Source organism: Callorhinus ursinus, unplaced genomic scaffold (genome assembly GCF_003265705.2).
Source record: "Callorhinus ursinus isolate GAN/ISIS: 27379988/994484 unplaced genomic scaffold, GSC_fseal_2.0 scaffold4, whole genome shotgun sequence".
Lineage (NCBI taxonomy): Eukaryota > Metazoa > Chordata > Mammalia > Carnivora > Otariidae > Callorhinus > Callorhinus ursinus.
In genome coordinates this window covers 34,996,445-35,017,002 of record NW_027397066.1, presented here as the reverse complement: position 1 = coordinate 35,017,002, position 20,558 = coordinate 34,996,445, and the positions used below count along the sequence as shown (strand labels likewise).

Here is a 20,558-nt window from a genome sequence, read left to right as displayed (position 1 = left end):
AATTTCTGGCCCAAAGGGTATATGGCACTTCTTCCGTAATTCCTCAGCAATGCCTAGGAAGTAGCCCACAGACTTCTCAGAAACCCCCTCCACTCAGTGACCTGGATCTGAGGGATTCTTCTAACATCTCTTTCATATCTTTAGTTTGTCATGATTTGTTCAAAATCTGTCTGCTAAAACTGGAAAAGTCTAAAAATGTGAGCTAAGAACTAGGGACTCTCAATCTGTCTTTAGCAACCAGTGTCTAATTAAGGCCTTTCAAAATGTACGAAAAGCTCTCTACATCCTGATTCCACTACCCTCATCTGTCAAGTCGAGGGTGGATAGAAGAGACGATAATTTCTTAAGCCATTAACTCTGTGGGTGCCAGAACAATCTCCCTGAGTCTCTATACTAGAGTCTCTATTATAGCGGAATATGCCTTTAACCTTGGTCTCTTTTATGTGGAGAGTTGTTGGATCTGTCCTGGGAGGCAGGACTGGATCTTAAATCCATTCTTACTGTTTTTCCTTCTCCTTTCTGGTCTGTCTGGTTTCCCTAGGACACAAAAAAAAGGGCAGAGAAGAAAAATATTTACTATATATTTATTGAATCAACAGGAATGATGGTTAAATACGTATGTATGTAGAGAGCTTGGAGAAATAAATTTCCTGCGCTCAAAGTCAAAAGGCTTCCAGTGTTTACAAGTTTAACTCCTGAGAAGCCCTGCCTACCTCTCCTTCAGATCATCTGGGCAGTTTTTCTAGGTAGTCTCTGCGGCAACAGACATTCACATTCAGCCTAATTAGTAGGAGTCAGCACCTGATATATGGGAGGTAGGGAATGGATTCCAGAGGAAAAGGCAGCTTTCTGACTTTGTGTGAAAAGAGAGCCCTACTATCCCTACAGGGTTCTGTGCATTGCTGTTACAGTCATAAGAAAACACTAGCTTATGTTTATGAAGTGCTTATTTTTTGTACTAGGTACCAGACTAAGGACTTTATAGAAATGATGACACTTACACCTGAAAACATTAGTAGGCAGTTACTGTTATGCCCATTCTAAAACTTTAACTTGACCTCTGGTGCTAACTGGCATTGGAGGATTTATTGAAGTCCTTGGATTCCGGGGTGTAAGCAAATAGATTGTTCTGGGCCTCAGCTGCCCGCTACTCTTATAAAACAAAAGTAGTAATAATATCTATCTCTGGAGTACATTGTGAGGATTAAACAAAACAGTACCTTCTAAATACTTAGAGACAATAGCCAGCATGTAGTAAGCTTTAAAAAAAAAAAAAAAGGCCGTTATTATAATCATCATCATTATATTTCTTTTAGCATTATTATTCCCAAGGAGGGTGGTCCTCATTGCCAGCTGATATAAGAGGTGATATCTTTTTTTTAAAGAGGTGATTTTAAACAGCCACCCTTCTCATTACTTAAACTTCTCTGCTGAATTTGAGAATATGACCCCAAGCCAGCCCAGGTTTGATTATGGATACCAACATTTTCCCTCACTGATGGATTTTATAGAAAATGAATTGTTAAACGCATGTGATACAAGCATAAAAGTATATATTTTTCAACACCCTGGTAAAATAAAGCCCTTTATGGGATTGTTCTCTTTTTTTTTTTTCCTAGCTGAATTTGATTTTCTAACACCATGTAAGCTTCAAATACCCCTTACAGGGCATTCATGACATAAATGGTGAGGTTGTCATCTGTATCCTTTTAAGCTCGACTTATATGCATTATGCAGACAAACCTCACTGTTTGGGGAACCAGCCACCGTGGAATGGCCTCTGAAAGAAATCCAGAATAAGCAAATTATTGACTTGACTCCAGAAAAGGAGGGAGAGAAAAGAGATGTGGGGCTACTTCAGGTTTTGTCTTGATGTGTCCCACGAGTCCAATACAATACATTTTGTATTGCTTTGAAAAATAGTTTAGGCAGGTTTTAAACCTCACTGAATTTGCCTCCACTGCCAACATGGGAGCTGTAGGACTGTGAATTTTCTTTTACAATTAGCAAAGCTGTTTCAGCTTTTTGGCCTGAAAATGTTAAGATCTTAGTTTAACTTTTCAGGTGTTAATATATCCCTATCAGAAGCAAAGTTAGGTTTTTCTAATGTCCCACAGCAGGACGATTGTTCAAATGGTGTCCAGCACACTGCTTACTCCAAGTAGCTCTCAGCAAAGAAAGCCAACTTTGTTCCACGTGAAAGAAACGAGTTAGTAAAAAAAAAAAAAAAAAAAAAGTAAACATTACAAAAAATGAAAATAGCGTATGAACAAATAATCTGTTCTCTTTTCCTCTGATTTAAGACACCGCCTGCCACAAAGCCAAAGGATGTGGTTGAAAGAGTTCCATCAAACACAATTGTTTGGTCTCATAAAAACTCAATGTGCCCCCTTTCCTTAAACAAAATTCAGTCATCTTGGCTGGTGTGCAGAACCCTAAGTGAAGTTGTTCACAAATTCATAGTAATTCTGTTTTGAGAAATTCTTCCTACCCGCAAGCCTGAATATTCTTTATCTCTCTCTTCTCTCTTTTCTTTCTTCTTTTTTTCTTGGCTGAACATCTGAACTCCTCCAAGAGCCCCCTGAGTCCTAGAATTACAGATAAATGCTTCCTCGCCAGTCTATCTGCCCTCTCCCCAGAGTTTGTTGATGTTTCTGAGGGGAGCAGGCCTTGCCTTGTGGCTTCTTTGCATCTCTGCCACCCATTTCTTCTGATGAGTCATCATGCCATCAAATTGACAGTTGAGAGGAAACCTACTGTGTGCCAGGCGTTTGTGTGTACCTGAGTCTTCACTCCCATGGGGCTGGGGCTGTTTGTCTCGCTTACAGATAGAGACTTCGAGTTGACGCAGCCGGCGAGTGCAGAATCCTGAACTTCAACCTAGGTCGCTCTAAGTCCAAAACGATCCATTTTTCTTTTTTGTTTTTATTTATTTATTTTTAAAGATTTTATTTATTTGACAGAGACAGAGACAGCGAGAGCAGGAACACAAGCAGGGGGCGTGGGAGAGGGAGAAGCAGGCTTCCCGCTGAGCCGGGAGCCCGATGTGGGACTCGATCCCAGGACCCTGGGATCATGACCTGAGCTGAAGGCAGCCGCTTAACGACTGAGCCAAATAACCGTACCTTTTCCAGTAGCAGCAGAGACTCAGTCACAAAAGGAGGCTTTCTGGGAGGCACCCCCACATTTTCTACATTGTCCCTCCCTCCTTTCCCACTCACCACCACGACTACAAAAGCAGCTGAGAGAGGGATGCCCTTCTGGAAAACGGTGGTGTTTGGGCATCTTGTATTTATTGGATTCAGGAAAGACTACATTTCATTTTACTACTACAACAATTGTACATAAGATTTTGTTGAATGTCCATGTGAAATAATGGAAAGGGCGTGCATTTGGGATTTGCCCTGAGAAAATACAGCCTTCTGCATTCCTAACACTAATTAATTCAAATCATTAGGAAAAGAGGGCCCAACGTTAGCTTTCTTTGTGAGGTAACAATTTCTCACAGGCCCCGGGTTTTTACATTCTCCAAACCGTTGATTTGGTAATTTGATTATTTTCAAAAACAAAAAAACAAAAAACGGCTATATATTCTGAGCAGGCTCTTCCTGGCGGAATCGAAGGCAGTCTGAGAGACTGGATGTCTGCCGACCTAGTTCCTCTAGAATTCCTTCTTCTCAGCGTTTGGGTCCCTGCCGCCACCAGAGAATATTTAATATCAAGCTCAAAATAAGTGTTTAGGAGGCCTTCAGTGGTGGTTTAAAATAATTACCATGAGAGCTTTGGTGAAAGCCTTTATCCACAAAACTACTTAAATTATATAATTATATCCCCTACTTCACTCTTCCTTCCTTTCTCTGGATTTGTTTCTCTTTTGCTACGTGCCCCTACCCCAACACTGAAACATAGCCTTGGACCCAGATTCCACACTTCTCTGCCTCTCTCTCTAGTGTAGTCCAAGTGAGACTAGATGCCTCATGAGGAGTTATTTGCCTGATGGAACCTATCATAATCCCACATCCCAAACCTCTGCCCAGGGCCAAGAGCAATTTATCCAGCACTACAACTTCCCCTTCTTACCTTCCTCCATTTTGTAACCCTTGACCTTTCTGATGGCATGACCCTACTGGGAGATTGGACTGTTTCCTCAGTTACAGTGTTTTATACGTAACTCCCACCCTGGAAAGCCCATATCTATGTATCAGCAAAGCATGAGAATTTTTTTTTTTTGTCTTTTTCCCCTCTTCATTATATTTAGCAATATGTATTGATTAAATGCACTCCCTTGGCTGCCTTCCACTAAGCTGTTTTGGAGGACCTCTTTGACCATATGTTTTTAATGATTTCACCTTCTGTCTGCCCTTAATCCACTTTAGAAAAATTACTCTATGTTAGTTTGGTTCTACATGAATATATTTTTTAAGGTTATGTTCCTGTATAGTCTGGGAGTTTAAAAACACCAAAGCTTTTTAGTCAAAAACTATGTCCAAGAAAGCTGGTGATCCTACTGGAATGAATACTAATGGACCAATTATGTATAAATGTAGTTTCTCTCTACGCTCAGGCATACATTTTTTACAACTTTCTGCCGCCTGCACTAGCCGATGGAAGAGTGGGTATGTGTGTTACACAGGCGCACATGGAATGTCCAGTGTTCCACTGAATCAATAACACATTGTCGAAAAACAAGTAATACCCAGCGGTTTATCCACATTGCTATTATGGGAGTCATAACTCACTCTTTTAAGAACTTGCTAACATTGTCCATACTTGATATGGTCATAATGTATTATTAAGAATGTCCTTGGAATGTTCTGTTAATTTGTAATTTTAGGGTGTGAACATTTGGAGAGTATAAAAGTAGAGAAAGAATGAAATGTTATTGGACCATAAATTTGTAAATACCTCATGGCTTAAATGAGGATGAGGTGGGGCCACAAACCTCAAAAACAGCAAAAAAAATATGTGTTAGTTTAAGATTCTTATATATGTCCTCTTTTTTGACATTTTAAATTAACTTATAATGGGTTTTAAAAGGTAGATCTTAAGCAAGTTAGATATTCACACACACACACACACACACACCCAGTGAATATTTATTTTTCTGCTCTTAAAAACAATCAGTATCTGTGAAGTTAAGTTATGGTGTTGTATCTGAAGAACATGCCAGCAAAACATGGCCTCTGTGTTTTCTTTATCATTACTGATTTTAAACCCAGTATTTATGAAGTGCTCATTTGCATGTGCAATGCTATCACATGTAACTTTACATGTATATAATTTTACATTCTTTGTGGAAGCTTAAAGTCTAACACATACATTGATGTGGTCATCTATATAAAAAAAAAAAAAATAGAGAAAAACACCAAACCAGTTTATAACTTTCAAGTTATTTTCCACTCAAGAGTTGTGTCAGTTTGGAGACAGAAATTAAGAGAGAAAGAAAAGCAGTCTAGTCTAGTTATATAAATATGTATCTTCCCACCATGTACCAACAACTATATGCTGTATGAGAAGAGATAATGCTAACTTTTCTAGAGTTAAGGGGAAGACAGGTTTCCAGATACTTCTTAAGTAGTAGAAGTAGCTGGTAGAGTTGAGTGTTAACAATCAAAAGGTGGGTTGAAATAAATTGCCAATGGGAGATTTCAAAAGGAAACTTAAAATTCTCTCCATGGTACCACTTGAACTGTACCACTGTTGTACAGTATTTGACACTGTACAGATCCTTCTTTATCAGATGTGGGTACCTCTGTTAAACCTAATGTCAGAAGATGGGAAAGAACTAGTCTTTCTTGGATGTCAGTTCTGAGCCAAGCACTGGGCAGGGCACTTGACTCACAAGTAAAGGAGTTATTTAGCCCACAGTAACCCTACAAAACAGATATTAACACAGCCTTATGAATGAGAAAATTTTGATTCCAAGAAGTTAAGTAACCTGTCTAAATAAAGATATCCATAAATAGCAGAGCAGGGCCATTCTGATATATTATTGCCTCCTAGCTTCTGGGACGTTAGTTCTTTATGATGTGGCTTCTTCATCTGGCTTCAAATATTACCAGTGCCCAGAAGCATCGTGTGAACCTTCATGGCCACCCTTGACTTCTAACTTCAACAGTCCCACTTTTTTATAGCCACGCATTTGCACGTTGTACATTGATGCCTGCTTTCTCTGCATTGATCAGTGACTTTGCACATCCCAGCTGACAAGTTCTGAAGAGCGATTTTACAGTGGCTCAGCCTCCAGTGAGTTAGCTTGTTTTAGCAGAGTCCCCATCTTCCGCAAAATTCCTGCAGGTGTCTTCCTGGAGCATTGTGTTGCATTTTGCCCTTTCTACGGAAAGTAAGTGAAAACAGACACCTGTGGGACTTACGCTAAAGTCAGAAGTAGAGGTTTCATAAACTTCAGTCCATCTGACAAGGATGAGAGTTGTGCGTGTCCCCAGAGTGATTTATCATTAGCCCCAATTGTATGCTTATTGCACTTAACTGGTGATGAACTCATGAAGGAAAAGAATAAATCCAAGAACAATGAAATACATTGTTAAATAACTGTGTCTGAAAGTCAAAGGGTAATTCAGAATCTTGATATATTAGTTTTTCCTTTCTGGGACTAGAATTTTCCTTAAAACAGATGTTTATCATTTGACCCGCACCTATTATAACAGATTCACAGGAAGAAATATAAATGCCCAGTGCTTGTTTGTATTCAGACCCAAACACCAACATATAATTTGGAATAAATAAGTATCCCTCTTTCCTTTAACTCTTGCCATTTGTGCTTAGCCTTGCCGACGATACCGTTTGGGGTAGAGATAGGTGATCCTGTCACTGTAAGTCACCACAGCCTGGAGCAAGGTAGGGAAGCCACCACCGTTAGATGTTACATGTTTGATTACTTATCTGTAATCTTTACCTGGTCTCTGCTGGTTAGACTTGGCTAACTAGTCTTCCAGTCAGAGGCTAAAGGCTCTTATTTTCCTCTCCTTAGGGATTCTTCCACGTTCTCTATGAGGGTATTCCTTGGATATGTTCTCAAGTAAGACTACCTGTACTATAAATCTCTGAGAGGAATCAGGGGAAAAAAACAAAGGCTAGGAGCAGCAAAGGGCCATTTTTATGCAGGTGCTTTCTGCAACATGACATTGGGGGCCATCAAAAACATAGTTCTTAAGTGGCCTAACATATTCTTTGCACATCTGGCCTCTGGGTTCTTCAGACTATTCCAAGCATGGTTTTTGTCAAAATGAAAGTGACATGTTGCCTGCTGTGATACTTTCCAAACAAATCAGGGCTTTCAATTTATTTCACTATAAAATTCTGTCAGATTTCATTGTCTAGGATGCCCTGTGTGGTTTTTATGAAAAAAGTCATGTAAAAGCAATGAAAAATATTGCCATAAAGCTCTAAGTCTCTGATTTCTTAAAGATTATTGTTTTATTTTATTTTATTGCAGGGTATTATATGAACATGTTACCTATTTGCCAGGCTACCCCTAAAGATTGAAATAGAACTCCATCTTAAGGCCTTCTGGTCAGAGGTATCTTCATGAGGAATTCTACTGACCTAATTATCTGCCAAGCACCTTTCTTTTTCTTTTCTAAAGATATTTCTTATAAACCAAATAAATATTGTTTATTTGGCCCACTGTTATGTAACCTGGCTTGATCCCAAGATCCTGGGGTCATGACCTGAGCCAAAGGCAGATGCTTAACCAATTGAGCCACCCAGGCGCCCCAAAGCAAACAACTCTTAATCTTGGAGTTGTAAACTTGAGCCCCACGTTGGGTGTAGAGATTACTTAAAAAAAAAAAAAAAAAGACTATCCAAGATGTACAGCAGTCTTATGGTCAGCAAAAACAGTCTTCAAAATGACCACAGAAGAAGCATTGTAACTTCCCACAAGGTATTCTGCAATCATTCATAATTTGCTTGCTATCTCATTACAACGCTTTTGTTTCATTTCATCAGAGACCTCAGTCCCAAAGGGAAAGAGAGAGAGAAACAGATAATCGACTATACATCATGCTCCATTGCAGAAGTATAAACAAGTATGTGGAAAATCCAAAAGATAGTAGTAGTCCTGTACCTGGAGGACTCAGGAGAAAGAGAGCCATGTTTGTCTATTTGTTCACTGTTGTTAGTGTGTAGTCTTAAAAGGGAAAAACAAATCATGACAATGGGGAGAATGAAGATGCAAGAGAAAAGTGGGGGAAACAGAGGCGAAAAAAAATCTCCATTCTTCCCCTCCCTCAAGAATTAGGGAGAAAGAAATAAAGGGAAATTTTGAGGTTGAGGGAGGGAAGTTGAGGGAATTCTTCCTGGTATAAACGTTCTCAGTAAAGCAGGTATACGTTTGCTGAAGTGACAAGGGCTGAATTTGGAATCATGGAGAGAAGAAAAGGTCTGGAGTAGCCTGTAGGAAACTGAAATCCACTGGGCGTGGATGAGAGTACGGATCAGTGGTCATGGGCAGCCATACAAGAGAAGAGAGCTGGAACAGAGCCCGTCCACATGGTGAGGTGGTTTTTTCCCTTCTGTGTTGTGGAGACTAAGAACCGAGGAGAGAATGTTGGTCGTGGCCTGAACTGTGAATTGGCAAGGCAGGAAACATGGCAGGAGGTCCAGGGACCAAGAGCCTCTAATGAGCAGTCGGCTACGTGCAGGGCTGTGGGTAGGCAGAGTTGAGTTGAATGATCAACTGGAAGGTCCACATGGGATGCAGGTTAGGGAAGGCACAAACAAACCCCACTTTCCCTCCCTTACCTGGATGGCTGCCTGGTAAGGTACCTGGACCCCTGCCTTACCCCTCGCCTGTCTGGGTCCCCAGATTGCCTTTACTTCAGACCGTCTCTGATTAGGGCAACACATGTGACTTCTCTTTCAGCTCACAAATAAGACTGTGTAGAATAAGGAGATACAGAGCTTTTATTTTGTTCTACTCTATGGTCTTTTATCCTTTTTCTGATTTAGCTTCTTTATATATTTTCACTTTCACATGTCACTAAGTTTAAACGTTTAAACATTTCCCCCTTCGGTAGCCAAAAAGAAAACAGAGCAACAGCTAATACAGTAATAAATTTATTTCTAGCTACAGGAGATAAGCTTCAATGCAATATGGCCATAAAGTATGGCTTCTAGGCTTAGGGGAGAAGCAATGAACCTTCATAAATAAAATAATTTTAAAATACTCCAGGCAGTATAAATAAGAGTAAAATATAACTTGTAACTGGCAACACACAGCCAACAACAGAGCTACTTACAAAAGAAAGCTATAAACTAAGAAAAGTTTTGCAGCTTTGTTGTTGTTGTTACCTTGCACTCTAGGTGGGCGGGCTGGAGAATTCACCAGCGTGGGGGGGGGGGGGGGCATTTTTGACCTCCCTTCGGAAATGTTACCTCTGTTACATTTCCTGACACCTTCTGATTTGCTGAAGACCTGTGATAATCACCAAGGAAACCCGGGGGAACTGATGCTACAAATAAGAGCTCTCAACCAATTTCAAGGTGTCAGAGAACACCTTCAAAAGGAGAGAGAGTGGGGCGCACAGAACCATGTCCCAAGGGTGCACTTAATGCCGGAGCTTGCCCAGCTCAGGGGTCCCTTGACTTTCAGTCTTGTTCTGCCGCTGATCTTGAAAGAGGGGTGAAGTTCTCCTGAGGTCCATCTCAGCTTTCATTTGGGTTTTCAGCTCAGGAGTCGTGTGGGCAAAAGCATAAAAAATACAATGGCATTTCAGTGAGGAGTGCCTTGGTTTGAAAGACTGTTGAGTCATGGATTATTCTCTAAAAAAATTAAGGAGCAAGCAAGAGAAGATCTCCCTCTTTCCTTCCTTCCTTCCTTCTCTCTCTCTCTCTCTCTCTCTCTCTCTCACACACACACACACACAGTCACTCACTCACTCATATCAGAAGTAAGAACAGACAGGGAATCGGAGAGCCACCAGGAGGGTGAACTCAGAATTGATCTGTGCTCTCATTCGATACGTTGATAATTCCCAAGCATTTGTCATCTCAGGCACTGTGTTTGTTGCTGAAAAATGGGGGAACGTGTTCTCTCCCTTGGAGGAACTGAAGGCCTTTCTGGCCTAGAGTGAGTTATGCTTGGCCACATGTAGTGAGTCTGGGAGGGCTTGGCAGGTAAGCTTGGTTTAGAAGGTGATAGACTAACTCTGCAGGGAAGGGGATTCCAGAGAGGGCAGAAAGAGGTCAAGATTGTGAAGGGAAATATGAATGAGAATTAGCTGGGCCTTGGGACGCCTGGGTGGCTCACTCAGTTAAGCGTCTGCCTTCGGCTCAGGTCATGATCCCAGGGTCCTGGGATCGAGTCCCACATCGGGCTCCTTGCTCAGTGAGGAGCCTGCTTCTCCCTCTCCCTCTACTGCTCCCCCTGCTCGTGCTCGCTCTCTCTCTGACAAGTAAATAAATTATTTAAAATAAAAATAAAATAAATATATTAAAAAGAATTAGTTGGGCCTCGATTGTGGAGAGCTTTAATTGCCGTTCTAAAGAGTTGGGGCTTTCTTGTGTAAATGGTAGGAAGCCATAGACAAATTTTAGAGCAAGAAGAGCCATGGTTTGTGTTCTAAATTTGTTTTATAAAGAGAAATCTCTGTTGGCGGTAAAGACGAGATGAGAGACAGATGATGAGTGCTCTAGGGAAACAGCAGAGGGACTGGTGTGGGCATTCCATTTATAATTTGCTGTGCCTGGTACTTTTCCTGGATTATGTAGAGAAAGACAAGCTAGCACAGAAATTTAATTCTGAGTTTGATTTCACCACATAGTGGCCAAGTGTTCGTGGGCAAGGAACTTCAGTCTGTCTCCTGTTTCTCATCGGCGGAATGGGGCTCACAGTGATGCCTCCCGCATAGGGTTGTAACATGTGTTAACTGAAATGCACTGTATGCGTAGCCCTTAGAGCCATGCCTAGTACATGGTACAGGCTAAATATTTTATGTTACCTTTTTTTTTATCAGTTCATTCATTTACTTGTTTATTCATTTCATCTTTGCAAATTTGCTTTTAGGACAATCTAGAGTATTCTACTGTAAATTGTCATTAGTAGATTTCATTTGCAGAATTTTTCTAACATTTTCCCCTTCTTTTCTTAAGTGTTCTTGGGCCAAAATTTTTTAGCAGGAAATAGGAGGGTGAGGCCTATGAATTCAAACAGCTCTTTCCTCCCAGTGTAAAGTGTAAACAGAAAATTTTGCAAAGAACGCTGCTATATGGTGGTCCTCAGTGTCACTGTGGGTAATGGGGGCCAGGGGAGACATTAAGTGACGTTCCAGTATTAGGAAATTTGGGCAGGCTGACTTTATGGTACAACATGGTTCTATTATTCTGATAAACAGATTCTGAAATTCCAGAACACAGTGTGAACCATATTTGAATATGAATGCTGAAACACCTTCAAAAATCTCCAATAAAAATTTTAATTACCTCTGCCTTTGCTTCCCTCTTCGTGAATGCAACTGAAGTTAACACTCTTAAATTGGAATAATAATTATATCTCCCATGTTTATAATAAAAATTATTACGTAAGTATTTTTATTATAGGTATATTTTATTATATAAATATATATACATACGTGTGTGTGTGTGTATATATATATATATGTTTGTATCTATTACATAAATAACCGCAGATTCGGATATTAGCATTCAGAACAAAACTCCAGTAGGAGAGGAATCATTCCTTATGTTTCCCTGTGCAGAGCCAGTGTTCTGTCTCTCCAGTGTTTGGGCTTTTGTAAAACAGAAAGCTGGTCCCATTAGGTTATAGGAAGAGTCTACAGGATCTGGGGAGAAAACCTAAATATCTTGCAACTTTTTGCCTTTGAATAACTGGGAAAGCAGTTCTTGAGAGAGGGAGATAAATATAACCCCTCTGTGTAGTTGAGGTGAACAAAGGTCTCCTTGATACTGAATGTTTTTATTTTGCCTGAAAGTGAACTCTTCATTGATGGAAGGGGTTCTTCTATTTGATCCATCAAGATTACCAAGCCAGGTGTCCCCATCCCCAACTGAAGTACAGCATCATGAAATTATGATTGAAGTTTATAAAAACCAATTCATGAAGTGGCAAGAGATTACAGATACTGCATTTCCCTCTCTTGGTTACTGGGCATTAAGTTGCACTAGCATTGAGGAATTCTGAAAAAACACCCATAAGTTATTTAAATGATATTCTTCAACTTCTCCCCTGGATGCATGGCTAAGCAGTTTTGACTAGTTCATCAATTAGGACAATGTTATTGTTTTATAATAAGGTAATTTACTGAAAATATTTTTGCAGGATTGTGATTGTGTGGTTAGAATAATGAGCAAAGCTCGCAGAGGAATCAGTGATTTGTAATCCCAACCCTGGTTGGCACAGGTGTGTGATTTTAATAGAGTAATTTACTTTTTCTGATAACATTTGTCCAATCTCCTTTGAGGGGCTTTTGTGAGAATAAAATGAGTAGAGTTATGTGAAAGCAATTTAAAGCATGAAAGCACTAAGAACAACTAAATGTAGTTGCTGAACATCCTTAAGACATCTTAGTAGAACAAATGGAAGTAAATGTTGCAGGTGTTTTTGTTTGATTTTACAGGCAACGAGGGAAACTCTTAGTCGCCACTGCACTACCCTTGGTGATGCTCTTCGAAAAGAGAATGATTTTGCTCTTATAATTGATGGGAAAACCCTCAAGTATGCCTTAACTTTCGGAGTAAGACAGTATTTCCTGGACTTAGCTTTGTCATGCAAAGCTGTAATTTGCTGCAGGTAAGCTCTCCTTAATGTTGTCAGATTTCACTAAACAGCACCTCAATCCTCAGTTCTTGATTTGTAAACTTCCTTGAAGTTATTCTATCCAGAGTTTGTCACTGTCAGGTTATTATTTCACTCACTCAAGACTCAAGGTTCACAACATGGAATAGAATTTAGTAGCAGAATTTTTTTTTAGGTGAGTCCTACTGATCATGAGTAATTATTGTTCATAATTTGAATCAGCAGGTTTGTTGCCATCTCCTGTGTTCCAGTTGGGTTATTTCCCTCATTTCCATCTAGGGCTTTTTCTGTAACAGTTCTGTTTTCTGCACATCAGTCTTGGCTCCTGCTTGGAGGACTTAACTTTAGGGAATGGCATGGCGGGAGGTGCTGAGTCATTTTCCTGAAAACTGTTTCTTGACTGTACATTCCTCTTTCCTGTAATTTATAATATTGCCCCATTTCCTAAATTAGAATCTGTTTTAAGTTATCCAGGCTTACTCCATAGAACTACATTTTTATAAACTATTTAGCTCTAGTCCTCCCTGAACTTCTCGTCAAAGAATCTTTGTCGAAATTGTTCACACAGATCTTCCTAAAATTTCAAGTGTTTTCATGACTCTGCCCACTGTCTTCACTGTGAAACCTAAGGATTTTCTTCTTTGCCGTCAGCTTACTGAGAGTCTTACCAGCTGGTCACGCTAGGTCTGTGGTGGTAACGTCTCCAGCTGCTTTCTCCCTCCCCAGGGAGATGAAATCTTAGCAGGGCTTCTGAAGAATTTCCCAGAATTTATTCTTTCAACATTGTTGTTAAAATTTTTTTATTTGCTTTTATTATTATCTTAAAAAATATATTTACTACTAAAAGAATATTTGCTTTTTGGACTTATTCATGGGCTGATTCACTTAATTCACTTATTCACTTAAATACCCTGTATATAATTTGTCTCCACGTTTATAAGCCGTGCCTTGTAGATATTTCCTAAATTTCCTTTGGAACATACTGTGTGAAATATAATTTAAACCAAACTTAATAATTACCTTTTATAAAGCATCATTTCAACCTATAAAATTGTATCATACTCAGAATTAAAAGTTGCTTATTCCAGGAACCGTATTATTTTAGTCATTCATTTTTCTTCACTGTAGGCTGTGTTAATAAACGTTACCATAGAGCTCTTGGAGAGCCTATTCTACACACATTTTTTTTTTAAAGATTTTATTTATTTTACAGAGGGAACACAAGCAGAGGGAGCTGCAGAGGGAGAGGGAGAAGCAGGCTCCCCGTTGAGCAGGGAGCCCGATGCAGGACTCGATCCCAGGACCCTGGGATCATGACCTGAGCCAAAGGCAGATGCTTAACCGACTGAGCCACCCAGGTGCCCCTGTACGACATATTTAATATCAGTAGTAATCAGGCTCTCTGCTTAATCATGAAGAAAGAATTGGAAATTATCTTGATGATCTCATTTGCACTTTGATATCATCAATATGCTTTTTTAAAATCTGCTTTTCCAGGGACTTTTCTTGATTCCTTGCTAATCTCTTGACCAAGTCTTAGGAACGTTCAACTCTGACACACTTCCATTAGGATAATTGTGTGCCAGATCTGGTTGTTTAGTCACTTTCACTAATGGGATCACAAAGATCAACAAAAGCTTGCTCAGAAGCACAGTAAGTGCTGTGAGGGTTGGCTCCTGTTTGAAGACCAAATGGAATCCAGAACCATTTAGATACAGTGATGTGTTCCCTGAGGCAGCACCTGTGCGGGACCAGTTACTGCGTGCTGGGCGGAGATGCTGCACATACAAGGCTGAACGTGACTTCCTGCCTTCTGTCCATCATGTCTCTTTTTCTTTTTTTCCTTTTAAGTAGAATCACAGTTACTTTGAAAGATGTGGGAGGCCGATTTTCATAATGCAGTAAGTGCAGCTGAGCCTCATTCTTAGAGCATTGCCTAACACAGTACCTCCCACCATTCTTCAAAAAGTTGAACCACAAAATTAAACAATAGCAGAGGGAGAGAAGAAGTAGAAAGCGATGTCAAGGGAGAAAAAATATGTTGTGCGCTTGTGAAATTCCCTCCCGAGATCCTTGTTCTGTACGCTCACGAGTCACAATGGACCTCGGGGCTCCTCCAGGCCCGGGCCCCTGGGACGGAGTCACACTCTACCACGCATGTGCAGCCCAGCTCGGAAACTGAGCTTATAAAGATGTGTGTGGCCCCTTCCTCCCTCCGTCCGGTTTTATGTGTGTTCGAGGACCCGAAGGTCCCTATGCAGACACTGGGCTTTATTTAGAGATTTTAGGGTTTGGTGGTGGTGGTGGTGGTGGTGTTTTTTAAGTAAAATATCTTTCCTCAGCTTTTTCCCTCTAATTACCTTCATACTCTCTCTTTTCCCATAAGGACTGTGGTTCAGCTTCCGGGCTGGTGTTGAGAATTCCTCTAAGCCCATAATTACATCAGTACCACTGCCGGGTTTATGTCTGCGCACCTCCTTGGCCCAGCGCCTCTTGGCATTTAAACTCCTGGCACAGACCATTTTCTTGTCATTTAGCTTACTGACCTTGAAGTATAATTTCCATGATAATGCTGCTGTCACTGGTGAGGAATAGGTGGGCAATTCTGTGTATCTTTCTTTACCATTAAATGCAGTTGTTGCTCCAGGCTCCTCAGAGGATTACAATCTTCCCAGCCCCAGGGAATTCTCTATTTTATACTCCAGTAGAACAGACACTCCAGATAAATACTGAATATTACTTCAAAATATGGTGCTGTTTCATACCTTTGTTTGTGTTCAGCCTGGCTTTCTGGGTATGCCCTTCAAACCACTTTCCGATCTTTTGTCCATCCTCACACAAACATGATTCCGAGTCTGCTCTCTGCTGCAGCCTTCCCTCTGCCACAGCAGAGTGGGAGCCAGAGGGGCAGGCCTTCCCGTCACGGGTAACGAGGCTCTCCATGTTAGTTCCATCTTCAGGATCACGTCAGCCACTTTGGTCCCAGACATGATCAGCATAAAGGGCGGAAGGCAGTTTTCAGTGTTTGCCTAATTGACACCGTCAGAGATGAGCCTTTTCCCTCCAGAGCCCACAGCTGAATTGAAAGAAACAGTTGTTCTCTCTGTAGTCACTACATCTCTTCCCACCGCTTTCTGAAGGGACTATTCAGACACAGAAATAATCCCCTCGTTCCAAAATTATTCAGGGCTTTGGAGTCCTGGTTTTGGTTTACAAAAGGAAAGTTTCATGTTATACCTCAAGTAATTTTTTTTTAAGGAGGTAAAACCCAACAAGTAAGATGAAATCTGGCTTTATCAGCCCAGCAAGTACTGTATTTTTATAGATACCATGCAGCTTTTGTTTTTTTACTTCTGTGCCCGCTTACTGCACAGCCTAAGTAGTTTAATAGGAAATATGCATCTAATGTCAGAGGAGTTTCTGATAAGTTTTCCTGGTTATAAACATAATCTCCTTGTGGCCCTTCTTCCCTTCTTTTCCCTTGCTCAAGTATACCAGTTGTTATCATTGGTGTGATCAGATACTTTTGAAGAGCATGAAAGCTGTGGATCATTCCCCCCTCCAAAAAAAAAAAAAAATACACATACATACCAATAGGTAAAACTGAATGCACCATTTTAGGGGTTTCACAGACCCCCTGAAACTCTTGGACAGGTAGGAGAGGGAAAAGCTTGCTCCAAGACTTGTGGAGATTTATGGGCACAGCTTAAATCAAGAACTGTTCTACCAAATGGCACTTTATCTGAGGATTCATGAAATTCTTGTTCAAATTTTTACCTCTCTGGCACTTTGGATACTGAATGGAATTTCTCTAGCTTTGGTTTTCATGGCCTATAAAATGAAGAGCTTGGCATACAGCAATGATTCAAATCCTCCACGGAGCCTGGATGTCTAAGCGGCTAAGAGTAGGGCTTCTCTGCCGTGGAAAGGTGGGAGACGCATGCACACACGCACCCTTCCTTGGTAATTTCCTTCCAGCTTGAAAGCTTCTGGGCCAGAGGACCCCCTCCTAGGCCTTTCACTTTCTGGACAAACCCTACTTCTGTGGGCCACTCTCTGCTGGGAAGGGTCTGTCTGCTGCTTGGATCAGGTTAATTTGGGGAAGCATCTGTTCTACCTCTTTTTATATTCCCTCCAGAAGAGGATGGGAGTGTTGCAGTGGAATGTTGCTGTGTGTTAAATAGCATGTGGTTTCTGAGATCCTCATCAGTTCACATAACCCAGCCTTTCAAAGAATTTTACATTTTTTCTCTAGTTGTCAGTTTCGTTTAAACATATTTTGAAACTTATGTTCTGTGACAGTTGGTTGAAAATTGGCCTAGAGCCTCCAGCTTTTAGACTGTCTAGTAATCACCGTTCTCCTACATAATTTATGTACTCATGTCTTCTGAAAAGCAGAAGTTAAATTGAAGTGAGCATTTTTCCCTACTTGCAACATCTCTAATCAAAGTTTAACCCCCTTTAAGGCCATTTTCCCCATAGAGCATAAAAAAACACTTGACTTCGTTGAGTGTCGTCACTCGGGAGTAGGATTCCAGGCAAAACCTTTCACCTCAGTCTGATCAACGGGTCCTCCTCAAAGAGGTCTAAGGGGACACTTCGAATACTTTCTGTCATAGCATGAGTGCATTAAGTAAAGGGCCAAGACAGCTCTACTTCTCGAATCTTTTGGGATTGTCTTAAACTTTAAGGATTTCTCTAAATAAATGTTCTACTTAAAGGGTAGTTATAAAGCACAAATGAAGCTAATAAATGCTCCACAGACATTCCTTTAAAGAAAAATGTTTGTGAACACCGTCGGATGCCAAGCAGATGTTTGGCTTTGAGAAGACTTACAAACTGTTAATGAATATCAACCCCATATTTGCTTCCAAGAAAACATGAATAAATGTTGGAAATGTTGAGAGAATATTTCTTTCATACGTGTATGGCTAAAAGAGGACATCCTGAATAAATTTTATAACTTAATAAAATGGCCATATTTTGCTTTCACTTAATATAATAAACTGTTCAGCCCTGTCTCTGTCTCATTTGCTGCCCTCTCTCTACTGAATCATGTTAAAGGAGCGGTGAGGCCATGTTACAGCCTGTTAGCCACTTAGGATGTACATGTCCCCACCAGGAAAGTCCATATTTGACAGTAAAATTTAGATTAGTAAACCTAAACACTTGAGAATTCCACTGCAATTCAACATTATATAGTTTTAGATGTGATCAGTTTAGATAAACCACCATCACCCAACACACACACACACACACACACACACACACACACACACCAGTTAGAATTGCAGATCATATAATTCTAATAAAACAGAGTTAACCTGTACTGGAAAGTACATAAAGTATAAGCATGCAACTTAGTGAATTTTCATAAAGCGAATACACTCCTGTATCCAGTACCTGAGCATGACCAGCACCTCAGAACCCCCCTCATGCTCCCTTTAGCATTATTATCCTCCCAAGAGTAACTTTTATCTTGCTTTCCATGATCATGCCTCTTAAATGCTGTCTTATTCATTTCAGTCTTTCTCTGTTTTCTATCTTGCTAACTTGGAATAAGTGTATGTATCTTCCATAACTACATTCAAATTCTTGATGATGCTTTTCTGTTCAGCAATTTTAAGTACAGACTCTGCAGCTTCCCAGCAAGGCCTCACTAAAGCTTTACATAAATCAATAAGTCAGCACTCTAATGTATTCTTCAGTCAAAAACAAATCCACCTAATAGATTACGTGCAGTTCTCCTTCAGTTCTATGGTGATAGAATAAAGGACTTCGTTTTCCGGTTTGTTAAGGACATGATATATGTAACCTACAACATTTCTTCGATCTGTCTTCTGACCTGATTTTATGTGGGAAAGGAAAGCAGAGTTACTTTGGTGTAACTGGGTCTCCTTGAACCCATAAGGTTTCTAGTGATTACCTTCTTTCTAATAAACCCATCTGAGCCATCCCATTTAGGGCAAGTTAAAGGCTTGGCATTTTAAGCCAGGCTAGAATTCAAAGAGTCAAGACCAGGGAGGATGTAAGCCCTGACTGTTTAACAACTGTAGGGCATGGAGTCGAGAGAAGGGAGAGACGGCATCCTAGGGGAAAATGATCTTGGAAAACAAAAGGCATATTACCAAGGGAACAGACACAGAGACAAGAAATGCATATAAAACAAGCTTTAAGTTAAGGCATGAAAGAGGAGGTGGTTCCAGATAGCATTTTCTAAAAGGAAAGGAGTATTTCATGGAGCAAAGGTGGGTAAACTTTGTTAGTAAAGGGACAGATAGTAAATATTTTAGGCTTTCTGGGCTATCCGGTCTTTGTCATAGCTACTCAACTCTGCCATTATAACATGAAAACAGCTCTAGACAAAATGTAAATGATAGGGGTGGCTGTGATCCATCATAGACCTTAAGACAGTCAAATTCCATCAATTGTTCCCTTTATGTTTTGTGCTTTTTGAATTAGTAAGAACTTCCCACTCATAAAGATATTCTCAGACATTTCTTCTGTTAACATCACAGCTTTCTGTTTTCCATATAGGTCTTTGATCCATGTGACAATTATTTTTGTATATCTTAGGAAGAAGGGATCTGATGTTATTCATTTCTACATAGCAAATTCTCCCAGTACCATTTACTAAGCAGTCTGCCCTTTTCTCTCTGCTTGCAATACTGTATACTTTATTACTCAGGCTCTGGGGCCAGACTCTCCAGAATCTAAGTCCCAGCCCTACCTCTTCTTGTTAGCTGAGCGGTGTGTTGTCTAACTTCTCCAGCTTTAGTTTCTTCATTCTTGAAACAGAGTTAAAAATAATTGCTCTTCATCTGCCTTCGGCTCAGGTCATGATCCTGGAGTCCTGGGATCGAGCCCCGCATTGGGCTCCCTGCTCCGCAGGAAGCCTGCTTCTCCCTCTCCCACTTCCCCTGCTTGTGTTCCCTCTTTCACTGTGTCTCTCTCTGTCAAATAAATAAAATCTTTAAAAAAATAATAATAATTGCTCTTATAGAGTTGTGAGGAATAAATGGGTTAACGTGTATTCAGTGCATTGGTAGCTATTATTAAAAATTATGTTACTCTTAGAAATCTATCAAATTTTCTTTTATATGGCCTAATTGAATATTTCTGGTGAGAAATCATACATAAAGGTTCTCTCTGACATCAGGGCTTTTCCTATGGCCTGAATTCTATTTTGTCTTATATTAATAACACTAACCTGGCTTTCCTTTGTTTTGTATGTGCCTTGTCTTTTTCTTTTTCCTAAACCCTTATGTTCAATACTGTCTCTAAATCCACACTGCTTAGAGTTGAATCCTGGCTTCACCACTTACTTGCTTTTTTGCCTTAAGTTATATAATCTTTCTGTGCCTCAGTGTCTTCATTTGCAAAATGACAATAATAGTAACCTATCTCTTCTAGGGCTCTTCTGAGAACTGAATGAATTAAAACAAGTAGAGAGCTTAAAACATAGTGAGCAAATAAGTGTTCTATTAGTTCTTATTTTAAAGTATGTCTCTTAGACAATATATATTGGTGGATCTTTTTGTTTTAATCTGATCTGAGAATCTCAGTCAGTGAATTTAACCCATTTATATTTATTATAATTATTGCTATGTTGGCCTCATTTCTTTGATCTTCTTTTAATTTATTTATGCTTTTTTATTTCTTCTCCTACCTTCCACTGTCTAAATCAGATTATATTCTACTGGTTTGCAAGCTTTACAATCTGTATTCTATGTCTGGTTATTTCTAAGGTTTTGATAACCATATTTTTGCTTAATGTCTG

The 20,558-nt window shown here is 40.0% G+C and overlaps 1 protein-coding gene across 5 annotated transcripts in view; it reads left to right on the top strand.

The window, feature by feature from the left end:
• ATP8A1 (ATPase phospholipid transporting 8A1) overlaps window positions 1-20,558 on the top strand; it is a 219,405-nt gene that overhangs the window by 141,043 nt on the left and 57,804 nt on the right. For all 5 annotated transcript variants that reach the window (XM_073891594.1, XM_073891595.1, XM_025887328.2 and 2 more), the window contains one exon: window positions 12,600-12,772. In XM_073891594.1, the coding sequence (XP_073747695.1) occupies window positions 12,600-12,772 (173 nt within the window). The remainder of the gene's footprint in view (window positions 1-12,599; window positions 12,773-20,558) is intronic.